Genomic DNA, 21059 nt, shown 5'->3' on the forward strand with positions numbered 1-21059 from the left:
CAACACAGCGCAAGTTGGGATTTGGAATCTGACAAGAAAATAAGTGAGATACCAAGCTGACGACGTAGATATTCTTCTCCTACAAAGGTTTTACCTCCATAACTGGATCCAGATAACTTAAGTTATACCAGTAACTTCAAGAGGGCTAAGTGAGATGCTGGAAATGGTGGAACCAGATACTCTAAACTAGGTTTTGAAAGCCACACCAGCACTTGCTCTGTGACCTTAAGTAAGTCATTAAACTTCTCAGTTTCCTTACCTATGAAATGGAGTTACTAACACTTTCAGAGTTGCTGGGAGGATTAAAGATGAGGTATGTAAATTTCTTAACACAGAGTATAAGTTTTGTTAATTAAGCTGCTGCTGCTGCTGATGGTAACAGATGACATTTATTGAGCAAGGCTCTCAGTCCAACAATCCTGGAGGAACCGGGCTTACAAGCAGATCTTTCTCCTCTTGAGCCTTCGGATGAGACTTTAACCCTGGCTGACACCTTGATTGTAGGCTCATGGGATGTTGCTAAGCAGTGCTCAGATTCCTGACCCCTGACAATAAATGTGTGCTGTTTTTAAAGCTAAGTTTTGGAGTAATTACATGGTTATGCTGCAATACGTAACTAATATGAAGCCAGGAGTTCACAACCATTTTTACTACCATGGATCTCGTTAATTATGACTTATCCTCTATAAACCTCTAGATCTGAAAAATTCTATTGAACAAACCACATTCACTGAGCAAAAATTTATTTTCTTTCCCACTTCTTAAAATTCATCATAACTATATCTAATTAGGTGTGCAGTAAAATCAGTTCCTTGATATGCTCATGACATCACCAACAGCCAAAGAATTGGAGGGAAAGGCACCAAACGAAGTTCAGATATGTCTTACCCAAAGCAAAGAAGAGTGATTTTTCTTCTAATGCCTTCTGCAGGGCCTGAGTGTGTGATGATTTCTGAATGAGGTTTTAAAATATTGAAAATAAATTACCAGTGAACTGTGCTCAGAGCTTTATCTAAATTGTCTTATTTCATTCTCATAAGAGCCCTTCGATAGATGCTATTATTATGCCCACTTGGATTCAGACATGGTTCCTTGAACTCCAGAGGTCCTACTCTTATCCAAAAGATTGCATGGCCTCTTAGAGAGGGAAAGTGACTTTTGCAAGGCATACAAAATTAAGGCATACTAAGTTAAAATTCCTAGCTTCCTGTCTGCTTGCCCCAGAGGCCTCTTCCAGCCCTGCTTTCTTTCCACCTCACAGACACTAAAGCATTCTGAAGGTCAAGCCTGTTTTTTTGGAGGACAGACTTGAAGGACATTAAGGACAGAAGCAACAACTGAGGCAGCATCAGACCGAGTTCAATGTCTCCAGGTCAGTGACACATAGTAGGAATGGATATTGACCAGTGGATACTACCCGATCCAGAGTATATTTTTCCCCGGACTTAACTGTATCTTCTTGGAACAATTTTGGAATGCATTACGGTTTCCAATTATTTACCGCAAAGGAAGCAAGCACAGATATAGATCATGCAAGAATGAAATGGATTGTTGTGATAGGGTTGGCTTGGATCATACAAATCTGGGTTTCAATTCCGACCCTGCTGTTCACTACATGTAAAATCTTGGATGAGTCATTTCACCTCTCTGAGCCTTAGTTTTCCCCAGCTCAAAAATGGGAATGATGCCTCTTCCTCAGAGCACTGATGAAAGGAGAAAATGAGGCAAGGCACATACAGTGCCTAACCTAGTACCTGGCACATAATAAAAACTCAATAATTAATACCAGAAGGAGTTGTTGCTATTATTATCATTATGATGATTATCATCTTTCAAGGCTGAGAATGTCTGAATTGATAAGGAAAACTCATTTCAGTTTTTAGGTGATGAATGTATTTCTAATGGGATGGATTTTTTAAATAAAAGAAACTGAAAATTTCTGGGACACTGAGGTCCTTGTAATCGGGATCTTCTAAGCACTGGGCTGGGGGGAGCTTATTTTGAACGGAAGGACGTGATTATTAACTGTTTCCAACATGCCTTTAAATAATCCCCAGACAAGTCTGACAAGGGCTTCCTGAATCTCTGACATCTGCCTTTCTCCTTCGGGAGGGAAGGAGAACTGGAGACATCACTGGGATACATCCTAGTGTCTGACTGGCTTCATTCCAGGGAGTAGTGAGGACATTTAATATAATTGCTAAAAAAAGAAAAAAATCATACAACATGGCATGTGGTCAAGAGCTTGAGTTTGCATCGCAAAGATCTGGGTTTCAATCAGCCCTGGCACTGACTTGTTGTGTTACTTTGTGCCAATTTAATCTCTCTGAGCCTCAGTTTCCTCTGGGAGTGGTGGATAATAAAGTGCTCTTTCCTACGGTTATCATAAGGATTCGCTGAAATAATAATTATGGTAACAAAAGCTAACTCTTAAGTGTTTACTAACAGTTAATTAATGTGTTTAATCGATTATTTTATTTCTCACAACAGCCAATAATAAAGATACTATTATTGTCCCTATTTTTAAAAGATGAGAAAATAGAAGTATGAAGAAAATAGGTACGTAGCTCTAAGTCCTACGAATCCATGAACGCTTAACCTAGACCTACAGACTGTCAAGGGGATCCATGGATAGAATCCAGTGGGTTTGGGAACTTGGATGGTACAAAATAACATCTTTATGTTCACTAGTCTCTAAATGAAACGACGTCACCAACAGAAGCACAGATATTGTCGCATCAAACTGTAGTGGTAGCAGAGAGCTCAAAGAATTGCTTGTGCTCAGCACTACCTTGAAACCTGTCATTAGGTCTTGTTCTTTAACGTATGAGTTAAAAATCACATATATTACTATATCACAAATGTGGATTTTAAGAATATTTTCATCACTGTATTTCAAGGTAATAGGTTTGTTTTGTAATCCTATGCAGTTTATTCTATGCATTTAAAGTCAATATTTTGAGAAAGGATCCATAGGTTTTACCAGACCACCAAGGGAGTCCGTGGCTCAAAAAAAGTTAAGAACCTCCAAGCTAGTCCATAGATGTTAGAGCAACGGAAAACCCTTAACATAAAGCCAGGTACATAGCAAGTGTTCAGTGCACAAAAGCCATTACCATAGTGATTATTATTACACCCAGCAAAATCCTGTTTATCCAGGAGCAAACTTTTGGAAGTAAGAAGGGAGTCAATCCTGTTGACTATACCAAATGGTACAGTGATGGGAGGGGGACCACTCACTCAAGCAAGGGAGCAGGATTGGAGATTATCTATCCCAGCCTCCTCCTTCTTGGGGGAAGAAACAGAGTCCCAAAGAGGGCTATTTTCAGGGCCCAGGGCACATGGCAAATTAGCGTTGGAATCAATACCAGCAACCAGTTCTTCTAGAGTCAGTCCTCTGCCCATCAGAGGACACGACCTTTTGACATTGGACATGAAACTAAAAGATGAAGTTCCCTCTCTTTGGAAGCACACACCTTCATCTCATTTCCTTCTGCATCCCAAGGTCCACAGGAAGAGCTCACAGATATGGGATGATCAGGGAATTGGCATCACGCAAACGCCTCTCGGGGGTGGTCCACTGCGAGGAGGCAGTATCCCTTACAAACACTGAATCCTGGGCCTGCATTCAGACCTATGGAGCTCGGGGATCAGCATCTTTATCAAATTTCTCCACTGACTCACAGGCTCATGCAAGTGAGAACAACTGTACAGTAGTTAAAGTACGAGCTCTGGAGTTCGAATCCCAGTTCTACCACTTAACGGTTGAATCACTTTGGGCAAAATTACTCACGTTTTCGATACATCTCTCACCGCCAAAGCTAACAGTGCCTACCTTATACAGTTGTGATGAACAAATGCGACCGTCACATCAAGTCTTCAACAGTGTTTGGCACATCGTGAGAGCTCTACAAATATAATTGATAAGGTGGTTGTTGTTGTTGTCTATGACTTGTAACCAAGCAGACAGCTTCACTAATGGAAGAGTCTGTCACTGCCCCCCAGCCCCCAAGAGGCATGAGTCTCTATCCTATTGAAGCATCCACAGGGCGGTGATGTGTGCTGCTCGGTAACTCCCCTGATCTGAACGGTTCCTGAGTACTGGAAAAGCATCCTCTACCATCCAGACGTCTCTGATGACCATAACTACCCCTGCTTTGTTCTGGTTTCTCTCTTCGAAATCTCTCCACCCTTGCATCTCTGTGCCTGGGGCTTTCTTTGCCACCGTGGAAATCCCTCTGTCCTTGCACGTGATGGCCTGGGGCTGTCTAAACATTAACACCTCTTGAAAGCAATGCTCAATATGATGTCTGATGGGAGTTGGTGGGTAAACACCCCAGCTCCATGCCCACTTGGGTGGGATAATTCTCCCAGTTTCCTTGCAGCATTAAACTGTAGTCACTCATATCGATAGCTGACGTGATAAATCATCCTTTATTAGCTGGTTTTCTTCCCGTTTCACCTCCCCAACACCAACCAGTGTTCCCTTCCTTTCCCAAATAAACTCCTTGCCCTCAAATTCTTCTCTCAGAACCCCTCCCTGGTGGAACCATATTAAGGCAGGTTTCGACCTGAGAACTCAAATTTAATGCTAACAGAAGGCAGGCAGGAAATAAAATTTAATAAACAGTGGAAGAATCCAATCTCCCATACTTCCCATATTTGTGTCTTTTACAAACCTGGTCACTGGTAAAAACGGAAGTGCAAATCTCAGCAAGAATCTTGACCATTAAGGTTAGATTTAGTTATGACCAGGGAGACCGAGCCATGATATATATTTTAAGGCAGGAAGTGAATTAACAGACATGACACAGGAACCTTTCAAACAAAAATGTCTCCTGGAAAATTTGTTGCTATTAACTAAAATTTTCCTTTACCTGTAACGATTTCTCGTACCCTCAGAATATTAAGGATTTAGCTCCCTATGCTAACACTGGTGCTCCCTGGTGAAAACTCAGATTAGGATGATAACATGGTAACCCTAGAAAGATACATGGTAACCCCAACAGCATCACATATAATCAGTTTTATTGCCAGGTAAGAAATTCATATTAATATAGTGAATACATATGTTTACAAATAAACATTCTTAGAAAACAAACAAATGTGTTTTTTTCTTCATTGTAGGAAGTATTATTGGTATCATAAACTCTGCAGTTGTTGACAAGTATTAACACAGGTTTACTTGCAGAACATATGGTTACTAAAATATTCGCACATAAAATATGCTCCATTTACACACAAAAAAACTGGGGGGAGTTAGATGGAAATGCCAGGCGGAGCCCAAGGCCGACGGAGGCTGAGACGCTCTGGGAGGGCAAAGGGAAGTCAGACTCTGGCCCTGTTGGGTTGGAAGTTGGGGGGTAGCTAAAGGTAAGAAGAGGCTACTGCCAGGGCAGGAGATGGGGAGGGGATAGTCTCCCTGCTTTGTTCTGGTTTCTCGCTTCTAAGTCTCCCCACTCTAGCTAGAGGATCCTTGTTGATACATGGCAGTCACAGTTCTACAGGTCATGATAACCTTTCAGTATCATGAGGTCTGTCCACACCTCCCTAGAAGAAGCCAGAGAATAAACTTCCCTGTCTAAACTCCCTCCCTTCCCCCGCTTCAGTTCAGCTCCCAAAGCCAACTGGAAGGTAACGAGGCTAAGTACTGCTCTTCTTGGGCTCTCACCACTGTTACTTCTTATGGACCAAGCTGCAACTTCACTGCCGAAATTATAGCTGCAGACCTCCAAGTTACAAAATTCACTGGGTGCGGTTTACTCAGAAGAGAAGGAACAAGACGAATAAATCCTGTAGATTCAGAGACCGAGAAAGGTCCTTCATCAGGGCTGGGATAAGGGGGTTGAGGGAAAGGAGCAGAAAGGAGCTAAAAGGGAGACTAGAATGATAGAACTTTGGAGCTGGAGGGAACCTCACCAAACAAGCCAATCCACTATTTCCTGAAGTATGCGCTGTGCACCACTAGTGAACGCAAGATGATTTTTAGTAGTACATGGATGGAGCACTAACTACCACTGAGTCACATAGAAAACGATTCCCTTTTCACTTGTGTCAGCCCATTTGAGTACTTCAAGGAGAAAGTCTCCAATGGGTGCCGGTATATCTTCAACAACTCTTGAATGTCTGCTAATCTGTTTTTAATCAAGAAAAGGGGAGAGGGAGAGAGAAAAGAAGGAAGGGAAGAGAAAGAAGGGGAGCAAACGCCAGGCTCCAGGTTCAAACCCTTCTGCGGGTAATAGCCTGTAGCTAGAACATAACAATCGCTGCGCTGTTGCCTTTGTCCTTATTTTACACTGATTTTCTATTCAGGGTGACTGATATTGGTTTTCTGTTTGTGATACTGACAGATAGTTTTCCTTTCAAAAGTTAAATGTATTAAAAATGTATCAATTTAGGTACAAATATTGTGATAGGGATACACAAAGATGCCAAAAGTGTGCGGCAGGTACACAGATAACTAACATCAAGGAAACACTGACCAAGCCCACTAGTCGTTACTCCACAGTGGGTAGCACTGGGGTTTCAGCCAAGAGGCTGAGAAAGCAGGCACTAAACCTCCCAGCTCTGCCTCACCCAGCACAGAGCCTCACATTCGCCAGGATCTGACAGAGGGTCTCCTGGGCACGATTTCTTTTCTTTTTTTTTAATGGGCAGAGGTTTTGCTATTTCAAAAAGCTTGAAAAGCTTGATCTCGCCCCAATTCCCCATGTTTCAAGTGGAAGACTAAAGCCCAGAGAGATAAAATGCACTGTCAATGTCCCCACATCAGCTGGGAGTAAAGAAGAGAATAAACAGCTGGTTTCCCCGATCCCATGATGTCAGAGAGATGGAGAAGCAGAACGCTGATGTCCAGCATTCCAGGAAGGGTCTTGTTCAGACCACGTTCAGTTTCTGACATCAGAAGAGCTGGGGGTCTCTCCAAGGTTCCTGTTAATTAGCTAAGCCATTCAAGGGACTGCTTGAAAACTTCTCACCTTAAATGAAAATCTCTTCTCCGTCAACCTCTCTCTTTGGGCTTCCACTAAACGAATCAGACTATTAGGAAAACTGTCTTTATTGGGACACCCATTAGCTATGAGAATCCATCTGAACAACAACCCCGGGGTATCGTGGATGGGAAATGAACGCATGGCAGTATCTGGGGAAGTGGTTTGGAGGGATCGTTTGTCTATCTACCTATCCTGGAAATGATGGGACCAGGAATGCTTGGGTTCCACGCTAGGTTTGGGGAGCTTGGGGTGGGACTCGGGGAGTTTTGACAGTGTGCGGGGGAGGGAGGTCTTGGTCTTTGCAAGTTGCAGCATTCCCCCTCAGAGTGTGGGATCGGGTGGGCTCACCAACAAACAGAGGACGGAAACACCTTCTACTACTGCAGAAAGACAGGAGGCAGGAAGGCTAAAAGAACACAGGTTGCACTTGGGAAACAAGACTGTCATCCAACAGTGACACATTGAAGGCACCACCCACGCTTATGACATTTTCAGTCCAAAGCAGTTGAAACTCGGCAGCGGTGGCAGCAACAGGCTGAAGGGGAAGGGAGTCGGGGATAGACAGTTAATAGAGGACTGGTTTCTGTCTCTGTTTCTTGTCTCGGAGGCGGGGGGACAACGCCAGAAATCGGAGGCTCTGGGTCCCCTTCTCACCTCTTGTCGACATTTCAACTGTGAATTTTGTTTGTTTGTTCTTGACGACGACGTTGAATTCCTAAGTCTTGAAAACGTTGGACAAAAGTTACTTTGCTGTTCTTGTCTGTTTTGTAGTGGGTTTCTATTTTATTTTCCTTTTTTTAAAAAATAGTTATTTAAGACGCTCTGGACCCTCTCCCTGCCATAAAAGCCTACCCCTCCCATTTCCACAGTCTTTATGGGAGTTGTTTAAAAAAGTTCTTTCTTTCCCATCACTGTCAGTGGGTTCAGGGTCTATTTATTTTTTGTGAGTTTGCGTGTGTGTTGTTTTTGCTTCCAACCTTGATGATATAAGAAGTATATAAATAGCATGGTGGGGGGGGGTCCAGTTACCGTCTCACGCTCATCACAATTTTATGTCCACATCACTACTTCCTGGGATTAGAAAATGCTTATCAAGTGCACCAGCGACCCCTCTTTTCTACCCCACCTTCCATCCTTTCTGGCTCTTTCACCCAGAAACAGACAATGCATGGTCAATGGTATATGTGCTCAAATGGACAATTTCTCTAAATTGTGCTACTTTTTTTTTTCATCATGGATTTGTTTCAAGTCAGGAGGAAAAGAAAAATCAGCCCCACGGTTTAGGCATGTGAGTTGGCCACCTCGACCCTGAAGTCGAAAGCGGGTGCCTCAGTTTCCCCTTGGCTGTATTGCTGACCGTCCACGTTCCGGTCTTGCTCAGCTGCCCGCCGACACGTGTTAGGCATGACACAGGAAAAGCGTGATTCCATGTCACCAGTAGGTTTGTCGTCGGTCGGTGTGGAGGGTGAACGTGTGGGTGGGTGTGCGGGCGAGGGACAGGGAGGGTGTGTGTTGGGGTATTTTTTGCCTCTCTCAGTTGAGTGTGGTCTCCAGGATATCCCCTGTAGCGACAGCTCAGACAGTCACTTCCGTTTTGCTGTTGGTGATGAAGTATGGCTGCGGGGGTGGGTAGTGCTGGGTGCGAGTTCCCAAGGGGTCGCTGGAGCTGGACTCAGCCGTGCCCAGCTTGCCCTTGTTCCCATAAGCTTGCTGCCGCCGAAGAGACTGATCCTTGGGGTCCCAGCTCTTAAAGTTGGCGGTGGAATTGTAGGCCAGGGGGTGGGAAGGCGTCTTGTTGGTGCGGGACTTCTGTCCGTTCTGCTTGGCGGGGCCATGCTCAGGACTGAAGGCCCGCGGCTCATCCTCCACTCTTACGGGATGCAGAGGCAAGTTCCCCTTGGCGGCCAGCTCGGCCAGGTGCCGTCGCTTGGAGTAGAAGTCATCATTTACCTTGTCGGCTGTACGATGGGACAGGTAGGTGGACGAAGGGGAGAGGAGAGAGCATAGAGAGGGAGAGAGAGGAGAGAGAGAAAGACAGTTAGGGATTAGCAGGTCAACCCAAGAACAGCATCTCAGTGGGCCAACAGTCCAAACGAGACACACACTAGAAACTCCACCCGGAGCAGACAGAAGGAAGGAAGACAGGGTCATGTGTTTTCCACCAACAAGAGGAGGACCAAGAAGGCGAGGGCATCCACAAGGGAATCTCTAGTTCCCCCCAAATCCTTCTTCCCTCACAATCACACCTAGCACTCCGCCACCCTTGCCTTTCTTATAAAATGCAAGTGTTGTTCTTTCTTCATTATGAAAATGATGCTTCTCATTAGAGAAAATGTCGAACACATTGAGAAATATTCGTATCTATCAGCTACCGCCCAACACAGTCGATATCAATACTTGGGTGTATTTTCTCCTGGTTTTCTCAATAAAGAGTCTCATTTGGAATTTGTGTTAGTGCTTTTGTTTTTGCTTTTAGCAGTTAAGCAGACCTGTGTTCAAATCCCACTTCTGCCACCTACTAGCAGTGTAACTTTGGTAAATAACTTTTATTACCAACAGCTTCTGCATCAGGAAAGTGGTTACAATAAGAAAGGATATTTCATAGGGTTGTTTAGAGGGTTAAGTGATGCCATACGTAATGTGCTTAGATATTAGCCACCACCATTATCATCATCATTATAAATAACTGTAATTTCTCATGCAACTTCTAGCAAGCACTTCTAGCAAGCACTTCTTCATGTTGTTCTAGCAAGCACTTCTTCATGTTGTTCTAGCAAGCACTTCTTCATGTTGTTATTCTAGCAAGCACTTCTAGCAAGCACTTCTTCATGTTGTTATAAATCACTAGCAAACAGCATTCTAATACCTACATAGTATTTCAGTGAGCAAAACTGTGAAAATTAATCATTCATCCTACGGATGAGCATTCAAGCTGTGCCAGTATCTTGCTCATATAAATCAATCTGAAATGAGAATTTTCTAGACTAAAGCTCTCTTAGTATTTAGAATTTTGAATGTAAAATAATTCTTAAAATATTCTTTAATCTATATCAGAGGGTGGAAAACTATAGCCCAGGGATCGAGCTAGCTGCCACCCATTTTCATAAATAAAGTTTTACCGGAATGCTGCCATGCCCATTCCTTCACCTGTCTGCAGTGCAACAGCAGATCTGAGTGCTTGTGACAGAGACTGCATGGCCCACATAGCCTGAAATATTTACTATCCAGCCCTGAAATAAATTATCTGAAGTGGAATTACTTGGCCAAAGGCTGTAAACATTATTAAGGCCCTTTATACATATTGCCAACTATGCTACAAAAGAATTATACCAATTTCTGCTTCATTCACCACACTCTAAAGCACTGAATGATTCCTTTCTTTCTCTCTTTTTTGTTTTCTTTTCTCTCTCTCTCTTCCTCCCTCCCTCCCTTCCTTTCTTTCTTTCCTGCCTTCTTTCTCAATTTATTTGATAACTTTCTGAGACTTTATTTTATTTTCTCTCACAATTCTTTTATTAGAAGATCCTCTATACTTTTTAAATTAATGTCTTAGCAATAAACTCTTGAACATATATCTCTCAGGAGTCCAGAAATATGTGCTGCTCTTTAATCCACACTTCCAGCATCCCATACTGTTACATGTGTGAGATTAGGTAAATTCATGGAGATCATTGCCCTTCCACGTTTCTTTTCTCATTCGATCCTTTCAACCACAAGAGGTGGGAAAGACAGGGATTATGACCTCTGCTTGACAGATGCGGAAACTGTCAAGCTAAGGAACATGAAATCATTTAATTGAGGTTACCCGCAGCTAGCGGCTGAGCCAAGGTAGAACCTAACTCCATTAGACATTATTTGATGCTTTTGAAAGGCCGTAGAGGGAAAGCTCTGTTTTCAGGAATGAGTGAGCACATATGCCCCCGCTTGCCCCTTCTGCATCTGTGGCAGACATCACTCATTGATCACAGAGCTCCTTCCTAGCTAGCATGGCCTTTGCTTAGATTCCTCAACACAGCACCCCCGGAAGCCACATGTTAACCTTCCAGGCTTAATACAGTTTAAGTTGGGTTTCTGTCCATGTTTAATGTAAACAACCCTGAGTAATGCAATCTTTCAAGAGAATGTCCCCCCTTCCTTGAATTCTAGAGCTGTCTGAAGATACAGAGTATCAATGCCAAAAGGAACTAGGGAATAGCTACCGACATGGGAAGAGCACACATTCCCCAAATACCATGCACTCCTTAAGGTGGTATGAGTTACATTCAAGTTGGCATTAGAATCGCGTCTTCCAGAGGAAAGTTCTAGGTTTCCAATGCCATGATGTTTCAGCAGAAGGATGCTCTGACATGCCTCCTTGGACTTCAAAATTCATGTATCCAGTTACCTCCAGGACAGAGTCACTGGCATCTCCCACTCGAGGTGGCCAAGACTGAACCCATCAACATCATTCACATCTGTTCTCCAGGCTCTTCCTTCTCTCACGAGTGGGAACACCAACTCTCTAGTTACTCAAGCCAGAAACACAGGAGCAGGTGCTGATGTCACCCTCCTCTTCTCCTCAGCACAACTGCTAACCCACAGGTCCTTCCCATCGTACCTACCAAATGCTTCTCTAACCTCTGCTATGCCTCCTCCTTGCTTTAAATGCTGCTCTACTTCTGCCACCGAACTGGCTCCCCTGCCTTGAGTCTCACCTCCCCCAGGCCACTGTCCACACTACAGCCAAAAGCATATTTCCTCTTTTGTTTTGTTACGTTTTGTTTGGCCGCACTGTTCAGCTTGTGGGATCTTAGTTCCCCAAACAAGGATGAAACCCGTGGCCCTTGCAGTGGAAGCTCAGAGTCTTAACCACTGGACTGCCACGGAAGTCTCCCAAAGGCATATTTCTAAAACTGACCATGTTACCATTTACCAAAACCTCTCCCAGCAATTTTTCTCAGTCATTTAGTCATACATCAAATAGCCACGGTCCAGGTGGTAGACATGGTAAATATAAGGACATTGGGAGAATCAGAAACAGACAAGGTCCCTGTCCACGTGGGGTGGACATTCTATGAGGGAAGGACAGAATGTGACCAAAGAATCCCACCAATTACATAAAAGTAGAAATATAGTAAGTGCTATAAAGAACTATCCAGTCTTACGAGTATTAATAATGAGGTCTCTGAGCTGGTCGGAGAACCAGAGGAGGGAGCTGACGTGTCTCACCCCTTCATTTACATCAGATGCTCTGTTATTCATCTTTCAAGGTTAAGCTAAGGTGATGCTTTCTGATTCCCTGGCTCCCTCAGCAACCTCTGTGCTATCATAGTCCTGACTGCTCTTTTCTAGTTTTCCATTTTCACATCTATTTGCTCTCACTAAACTGCTTTCAGTGTCTTACTGAAAGTCTCACCCACCCTCATTATGTCCCCGGGCACGATCCAGAACCATTTATTCCCAAATTCCTCTTTCCAGACAATGGACGAGTCTAAGGGAAGCTCAGAGCAAGGGATGCACTGGAAGGTTCCCGTTTCTGACAAACTGAGGAAATTGATTATGAAACAGGTGCCCCGACAGATGGGACAGGTGATGTCCTCTCAAAAAGTTCTAAAGAAAAATAGTCCCAGGGGCATTCAATTCTTGCCCTATCAGTGCAGGTATGGGAAGCAGCTCCCATTAGGAGGAATCAGAGAGTCGCTCGTGGAGAACCTACAATACATCCTTCTCCACACCCAACCCTGAATTTGTCTCTTGGTGAACCTGTCATTGGGAAACCCCTGAACATAGAGAGTGTTTGGTATATGGGGCAAGGGTGGGACAGAAAAATCTGTAGGCTTTGGAATCAGACAGACCTGAGTCTATGAGACCTTGGGAATGTCAAACTCCTTTATCTCTATTTCTTTTGCTGTAAAATGAGGATAATATAACTGCTCTGAGGTTTATTGTTAAGAATAAATTATATGAGACATATAAGCTATATAACACAATTCTGAAAGAGAGTAACTAGTCACTACATATATTTTGTCTGTCTTCTGGCTTATGAAAGAGGCACTGGATTAAATCCAACAGACATTTACTGAGCGCTCTGTGCCAGATATCCAGCCAAGCACAAAGGAAGCACTCATCCAAACTAACCACCCTTCCTTCCTTTCTTCCTTCCCTCTTTGCTTCCCTCCAGCTGCCATGTGTATCGAGTGCCTAGCTGTCCCTATGAGACGACACAAGAAGGGGCCTTGATACGTTTGGGATGAGGGGCCGGTTAGGGAAGGCATCCTTGAGGATGCTCTCTTAGTTGGAATCTGAAAAGTGAAGAGTAACAGAAACAGCATCCAGGTGAGCGCACATGGGGTGTGTTGCAAAAATAGCTGTAATACTTTGCAGTTCCTTCCATCGAGAGGTGGAGTCTATTTCCCTACCCTATGAATATGGCCTGACCTTGTGACTGGCTTTAACCAGTAGACTGTAGCAGAAATTATGTCACGCACATCCCAAGCCTAGGCTTTTAGAAGTTCTGCAGCTTCTGTTATCAGATCTTGGAACCCTGCCTCCATATGAAAAAGGAAGCCCAGGTTAGCCCCCTGAAGGATGAGAAACATGCAGTCCAGGTGCCCATGTTCACCACAGCCAACAGCAGCCTGCTACCTGCCAGATACCCAGTGAGGCCATCCTAGACTGTGCAGCCATTAGCTCACCTGCCAGCTCATCACAGACACTAAGTAAGCCTGGCCAAGAGTAGCCAAGCCAGCCCAAACCAGAAGAACTTCCCAGCTGATCCAGAACCACAAGCCCAATAAACAGTTGCTATGTTAAGCCACTAAGTTTTGGGGTAATTTGTTATGCAGCAGTAGATAACTGATACAGAACAACATTTGCAAAAGGCCTGAGGTGGGAAGTAGCATGGTAGCTTCAAAAACTGAAAGGATATGTATGTAATGAAGTGAAGAAAACAAGGGTTCATCAGATCATCTAATGTCCTGTATGCAGGATTATATCGTTCACATCTATTTGTTTGTCTGTCCCCCCTCCACATGACTCAGAGGTGTTTTTGACAAGTGCAGAGCAGGTACAGACTTGCTGCATGGGGCATAAAACCATCCTTCAAAGAGTTATTTTCAAGATCATTTCAACAAGGATGTGGTTGGTGGTTGGGTGAACTGTTCCCATAACCAGGAAATGCAATTTTTGTGAAATCCTCTTTTTCATCCCCTCTGATTTAGATACCGAGGATGGGAAAGAAATACTTACCTGGCCACTCTCGGTGTTGTGCATCGTGGTCCCTGTCTTACTATATTAAAAAGCGGCTTGTGGAGGAAATCACAGATTCATTGAGCAGCCTTGTAAGCCCCATTAATAAATGCATTAACCTAATCAACCGAGGTACCTCGTGGGCAGGTGGTTAACAAGCCGACCAGGTAACAGATGTGCGAGGCTTCCAACAACACTGGTCCTCTCCGTTTTGATTTTTCTTCATTTAAAAAGAGAAAGAAAGAATGAAAAAGGTGCTTTCCTTCCAATCAGCCTAATTGCCTTGAAGGAACCAAGGCTTCAAAATTAAACTAAACCTTCCTCCATCTGTCTCTCTCTTAATTAGCAGCAGACACTTGTACAGGTGCCGGGTGGGATGGAGCTTCGCCTCTATGGAAATGGAGAGTCAAGGTAATAACCAGTTTTCAAAACAAGCTACACATCTGAGGGTCTTGGCAGGTGGCCTCCCACCTACCTTCTTTCCTTGGGCCAAGGATATCTTAAGGAGGGGTTCCTACCACTCCTTCTCCCTTGGTGATCATCTTGGGTCTCAGGTGATGGATTTCACCTGGTGAGCAAGGTCCCACCCTAAGCTTTCAACAATTCCCAATTTGTCCCTACCTTTGGTCCGAGAATATATTGAAATAGAGCGATTAATCTTCCCATCACACTTAAGAATCAAATCCAAATGATTTGCTGTGACCCCGAAGGTCAGCATGGCCTGGCCTCCGGCTGTTGCTTGCCCACCCTCATCTCTCCCTCGCTTATTATGACCCATCACATAGTGTACTAGTTCCCTAGGGCTGCCATAGCAAATTACCACAAACTGGGCAACTTAAAACAACAGAAATTTATTCTTTCCCAGTTCTGGAGGCCAGAAGTCTGAAATCAAGGTGTCGGTAGGTCTGTGCTCCTTCTGCAGGCTCTAGTGAAGTATGCTTCTTTGCCTCTTCCTCTTTGCTTCTGGTGGTTGCAGTAATCCTGGCATTCCTTGCCTGTAGCTGCATCTCCAATCTCTGCCTCTGAATTCACATGACCCTCCTCTCTGTGTGTGTCTATGTGTCCAAACTTCCCTCTTCTTATACGGACACCAGCCACTGGATTAGGACCCACATTAATCCAGGATGACCTCATTTTAACTTAGTTACATCTGCAAAGACCCTATGTCCAAGTGTGAGCACATTCTGAGGTTCTGAGTAGATTTGGGTCAGGATCGGGGGAGGATGCTATTCAATCCAGCATACACACACAGGATTCCTTTCTGTCCCAGAACACGCCAAGCTTTTCACCATCTCAGAGCCACTGGACCTTGTCCCTGTGTTCTCACTGCCAAACACCCTTCTTTTTGGATTCTTCTTGTCATTTGGTTCTCTGATCAAAGGTCACTCAGAAAATTCCTCCTGATGACCCAGTGAAAACACCCCCGTTGCTCTCATCACCTTTCCCTATTTTAATATGTTCTTAGCCTGCATATATGAAATTATTTTTATTAGTTATTTGTGTATTGTCTATCTCCTTTGACTAGAATATAAGCTCCAATTAGGTTAGACATCATATCTGCTCTGCTCATCACTGTATCTCCAACATCTTAGCCCAGTACCTGGCACATAGTAGGATACAATAATAAACATTTGATAAGGGAAGAAAAGCACCAGAGACAGTTTGATTCCAATGACATTCTCTCAGGTATTAGAAATGGGCAGGATGCTTCATCTTCTGATCTCTGATGGCTGATTTTATATGCCAACTTGACTGGACCGTAGGGTGTCCAGATTAAACATTATTTCTGGGTCTGGGTGAGATTAGCATTTGAATCAGTGGACTCAGTAAAGCACACGATCCTCTCCAATGTAGAGGGGCACCAACCTAATTTGTTAAGGGACTGAATACCACAAAAAGCAGAGGAAGAGAGGATCCATGCCCTTCCTGCCTGGCCTGCTTGAGCTGGGACATGAGTCTCCTCCTGCCTGGACCTGGGATTTACAACACTGGCTCCTTTGGTTCTCAGGCCTTCAGACTGGGACTGGAAATATACCACCAGCCTCCTGGGTTTCTAGCTTGCAGACAATGGATTATGGGACTTCTCAGCCTCCATAATTGTGTGATTCAATTGCTTGCAATAATTCTCCATATATACATATATTCCATATATACATATTTGTATGTATATATCCTATATAATATATCCTACATATATAATATGCATATATATAATATATACATTAAATATATCCTACGTACCTATCACACAGATGTAATCAAGGTAAAATGAGGTCATACTGGATTAATGTGGATCCTAATCCAATGACTGGTGTCCTTATAAGAATAAAGAAATTTGGACACATAGACACACACAGAGGAAGGCCATGTGAAATCAGAGGCAGAGACTGGGGTGATACAGCTACATAAGGCAAAGTATGCCGAGGACTGCCACACCCCCACACAAATATCCTGCTGGTTCTGTTTCTCTAATACATCGTCCACACTGTAGAAGGCTACGTGACCTGTGCTTTACAGGGATAGAAGGACTGGAGCTTCTGGGGCAGGAGAACCAGGCTGCTGCCCAGCTCCAAACCCCTGGCTGAAAACTTGCAGAGGCATGGATGTTCTCTCGCAGCCATAGCTCAGGGGAGGTAGAATGGAGTCAGGCGCAGGGCGCGGGGATTGGTTAAAGAGACCGCTTGGATCCAGCAGCAGGCTGTGCTGACACGCCCCCTTCCTAGATCACCCAGTGTAACCTGAGTAAGAGCTCACCCTTATTAAGTGCGTGCTCTGCTCCAGGCACCCGGCTAAGGAATGGACATTTGCTACCCCCTTTAATCCTCTCAATATCCTAATGAGGTAGGTGCTATTATTGGTCTCATTTTATAAATGGGGAAACTGAAGCAGGAGAGCTTTGGCAACTTGTCCAAGTGACAGTGCTGGGATCTGAACCCTTGACACCCGGCTGAATTCCAAGTATCCTGAAATTTACGAATGTGTGACAACATTCACCATCTATTTAACCATCTGCCTGCCTTATAGAAGAAACTCTTGTTTCCTTAACAAGTTTCTATCTGCAGGAAAACGTTCCCCCGAAACTAAAGAAGGTGGAGGACAGAGTGAGAATTATAAGGAGAAAACACTTTTCTTGATTCCTCCTCTCAAAACATCAGGGATTGAGATATACATGTAAATCTTATTCACAAGAGGAGACATCAAAATGTCACAACTGGAAATTTCATGAAGTCTCAAACTCCCCCTGGAGGCAATACATGTTTACCTTTTTCTTCCTTAAAGTGGCGCAAGAGAAGGGAGCTGGGGTGTCATGAGAGACTCCCCCTGCCAGGCTCACAGCACTCAGTTGGCTACTGCATTACAAGAGTATGGGTCTTGCATCGTCTGAGATGCACTGGCATTGGCGGGAGTGCTGACCAGTTACCAACAAAAAGTGGCTTCCTGTTAAAGGACTGGGTTGGATAAGGTGCTATAGGCTTCTCTTAGAACTGGGAGGAGCCTGAAGCTTCGTCACCACTCCAGCCAGGCACCATCCAGGTGCTTTACAGGTATCATCTCATCTAGTTGGCTCCCCACCCCACCCCAAGCCAATGAGGTAGGTGTGGTTGCCCGGTCTCTTCACGCTACATCACACCGACTCCCTCCATGACCATGTAGGGGGATCCCATTTTGCGATATTCACCAGTAGTCTCTTCCCTGTGCTTCCACTCTCCCCTCCCCACCACTCAGAGAGCAGCGATCACTTTTGATGATGACAAAGTATTCCAAGTGTTGCTCCTGAATCCTACACTGAGCTCTTGACGGCCATAGTAGAGCCTTGGAAGGCAAGACGTCAGCAATAAGATCTGAGCATGCTGAGAGAGAAAGAAGGATTAGTGAAGCTGAGAGCGTGCAGGACTCAGTGCAACTTGTTTATACAGCAGGTAGCGGAGTTTGGAAGAATTCTGTGACTGTAAAATCTTCTTTAGAATATGGTAGAAAGAGCATGAACTTGAAGAGCAGATGGACCTGAGTTAAAATCCCAACTCTTCCACTTATAAGCTGGAGACCTTAAGCAAGTTACCTAAGTTGTCTAAGCTTCACCAATAAAATGGAAAATAAAATAACAATGCCTACGTGGTAAGGGGTTATGGTATTCAAAAGAACCATGTAAACTATCTTGTATAATGTAAAGTACCAATGTCCTTGCTTCATGGTAGGTATTCATTAGATAGTAGCTGCTACTGATGTCATTGTCAGAAAATAAAGTGAGGATAAGAAGACCTACTTTGCAAAGTGCAGCAGAGAAGTAAACAAGTGACAAAGTGTGAAAGCACAAACCATTATGCCTGGCACACAGTAGGCTCCTTAAACATATACCCCATCTGACATGATATTGTAAGAGACTGCTACTTGTCATCCAGATCTCGTCCACTTTTTTCTTGGACACATGGCCACCTAATCCTGAGCTAGATTTCCCTAGCCTTCTTGGAAGCTAAGTTTGGCCACGTGGTTAATCTCTTACCAATGGACTGTTAGCAAAAGTGATGCATCCAGTTTCCACTTCAACTTACTCACTTAAAATAAAATTCGTTGCCCTGGGTGTCCTCTCTCCCCCTTCCCATAGGCCAGGACAGCAACTAATTATAACAATGCAGATGAGGACAATACAGTAGGTGGCCGCAGAGCAACAATGTTGGAGGAACCTGGGTCCCTGAGTGACAGCTTGGAGTAAAGCTGCCCCACCAACCTGGCCACCCCCTCTGGGGCTATTACATGAGAGAGAAATATACTTCTTTCTCTTAAGCCACTGTATTTGTGAGGCCTTTTGGTTCACTAGGACAGTGCTGAACTTTTATTTACATGGGAGTGTTTTCTGGGTCTCTACTTTTTTTCTCTCCATCATGAGCTGAATGAAACAGTAAAAGGGGAAACAGTTCATGATAAAAAAAAAAATACCCAGGTATTTCTCCCTTCTTTTGAAATACATGTTATAATGCTGCACAGGCTCCTGCGGTTGTCTCAGCAGGCAGAAACAAGAAAGGCAGGAAAGAAGCCTAGCTTCCCAGGCAGGAGAGAGCCAGGAGGAGTTGGGAAGATTCGTCTTTATGGCAAATTAGCCCCCATTTCACCTGGTTCTGGGCCTCACTGTAGAGACACAAGGAGGAAAAATCACATTTGAACCAGGTTCTAATTAAAGCCAGGACTCCTAGCTGTTTCTACAGGGCCACACATCTTTCCTGAAGGCTTATTTCTCTGAGAAAACTGGAAAGGGGAGAATGGAATCCTGGCCCTTTTTTATCTTAGCCCTGAGGGTCCCAAAGGAAAGCACTGCTGCCTTTGCTGATGATGATTCTGAAACAGTGCCTGGCTTGGGCTTTGCACCAAAGCTATCCAGCTGCACGATCAGCCCCTTTGTTGTGGCTGCAGGGAGCCCTCTGTGAACATCTCACTGCCAATGGACCTATGAAACCTTAAGCCCTGTGTCTCTTGCCTTAGGCAGTCCTGTTGGGCAGTCACCACTTTCTGAAAGGCTATTGAACAAAGGTGGCTGGACTCATGCTCCATCCAAGGCTGACCCCAGAGCCCCCTGCACTGAAGGGCCCTGGTTGGAAACTGTGCACTCCTTCACTGCCCTTCATCCTGCACTGCTGCTCCACAGATGGAGATATTTCTTCTCAGAAATTCATTGCATAGTTTGTCTTACGATCAACCTCTGAACTGGTAAAATTTTATATAACTGGTGGTTTTTTAAAGGGAGGAAATAAAAGTTAACTCTCCTTAATCCTACATACTTCCTTCCAATGTGCAAAGGACCATCTCAAAGTAGATAATGATAAGATTTGGGACCCTGTGTTAGATGAATGCATGAAGGACCTCCATTTTCCCCCCTTCCTTGTATCCACACTCTTTTTATGTGACTTTGAAACTCACCTCCCAAAAAAGAGGATCTTGTTTCCCCACCACTGGATTCTGAGTTCATCATGTGATTAATGAAGGTTAGCAGATATGACACACACAGAAGTTTGAAAAGTGCTTGCTGGTGTTTGATTGCTCTCTTTCACCTCTGCCCCCATCATGAGAACATGTCTGGGCTACCTTCTCTAAGGATAAAAGACACCTGGAGCAGAGCCAAGTCACCCAGTCTTTCCAGCTGAAACCAGCCTACATTAGCCAGCATCCATCCAACCCCAAGTCATATGGGTGAACTCAGCTCAGACTAGAAGAACCTCCTGCATCAGGATAAATCACTGGCACATAGACCTCTGATCTCAATAAATGCTGAGCTAAATAAGTTTAAGCCATGAGATTTGAGGTTGTTTCTTATGCAGCATCATTGTAACAATGGATAACTGATACAAATGCCAATCATTCACTCACTCTACTCCCAGGAAGAGCCCTAATTTCCAGGTGGGGATCCATGTCTCCCCTACTATTTTTTTTTTTTTTTTTTTTTGCGGTACGCGGGCCTCTCGCTGTTGTGGCCTCTCCCGCTGTGGAGCACAGGCTCCGGATGCGCAGGCCCAGCGGCCATGGCTCACGGGCCCAGCCGCTCTGCAGCATGTGGGATCTTCCCGGACCAGGCCACGAACCCGTGTCCCCTGCATCGGCAGGCGGACTCTCAACCACTGTGCCACCAGGGAAGCCCTCCCCTACTCGTTGCCCTCACCATAACAATTTGTTCAGAGGTAGGTGGCCACATGACAAGGCAAGCCAATCATAGCAAAGCCTGGGATCTTTACTTATGGAGATAGAAGGACCAATGAGATCAATGATCCCAGCCTTCCATTTATAGGAGAGGCAACTGGAGCTGTGGGCACAAGGACACCCAACGGAACAGAAGCAGCACTGGATCTAAACACA

The 21059-nt window shown here is 44.4% G+C and overlaps 1 protein-coding gene across 3 annotated transcripts in view; it reads right to left on the minus strand.

Annotated features, from left to right (window-relative positions):
* Nucleotides 1-21059, minus strand: part of SHISA9 (shisa family member 9) — a 447725-nt gene that overhangs the window by 149614 nt on the left and 277052 nt on the right. For 2 of the 3 annotated variants that reach the window (XM_030883998.2, XM_030883997.2), the window contains one exon: nt 5012-8950. The exons of the other annotated variant lie outside the window; for it this stretch is intronic. In XM_030883998.2, coding sequence (XP_030739858.1) covers nt 8568-8950 — 383 coding nt within the window. In that variant the 3' untranslated portion in view covers nt 5012-8567. Of the gene's footprint in view, nt 1-5011; nt 8951-21059 lie in introns of those variants that run through there. 3 annotated transcript variants of the gene reach the window in all.

This window comes from Globicephala melas, chromosome 15 (genome assembly GCF_963455315.2).
Source record: "Globicephala melas chromosome 15, mGloMel1.2, whole genome shotgun sequence".
Taxonomy (NCBI): domain Eukaryota; kingdom Metazoa; phylum Chordata; class Mammalia; order Artiodactyla; family Delphinidae; genus Globicephala; species Globicephala melas.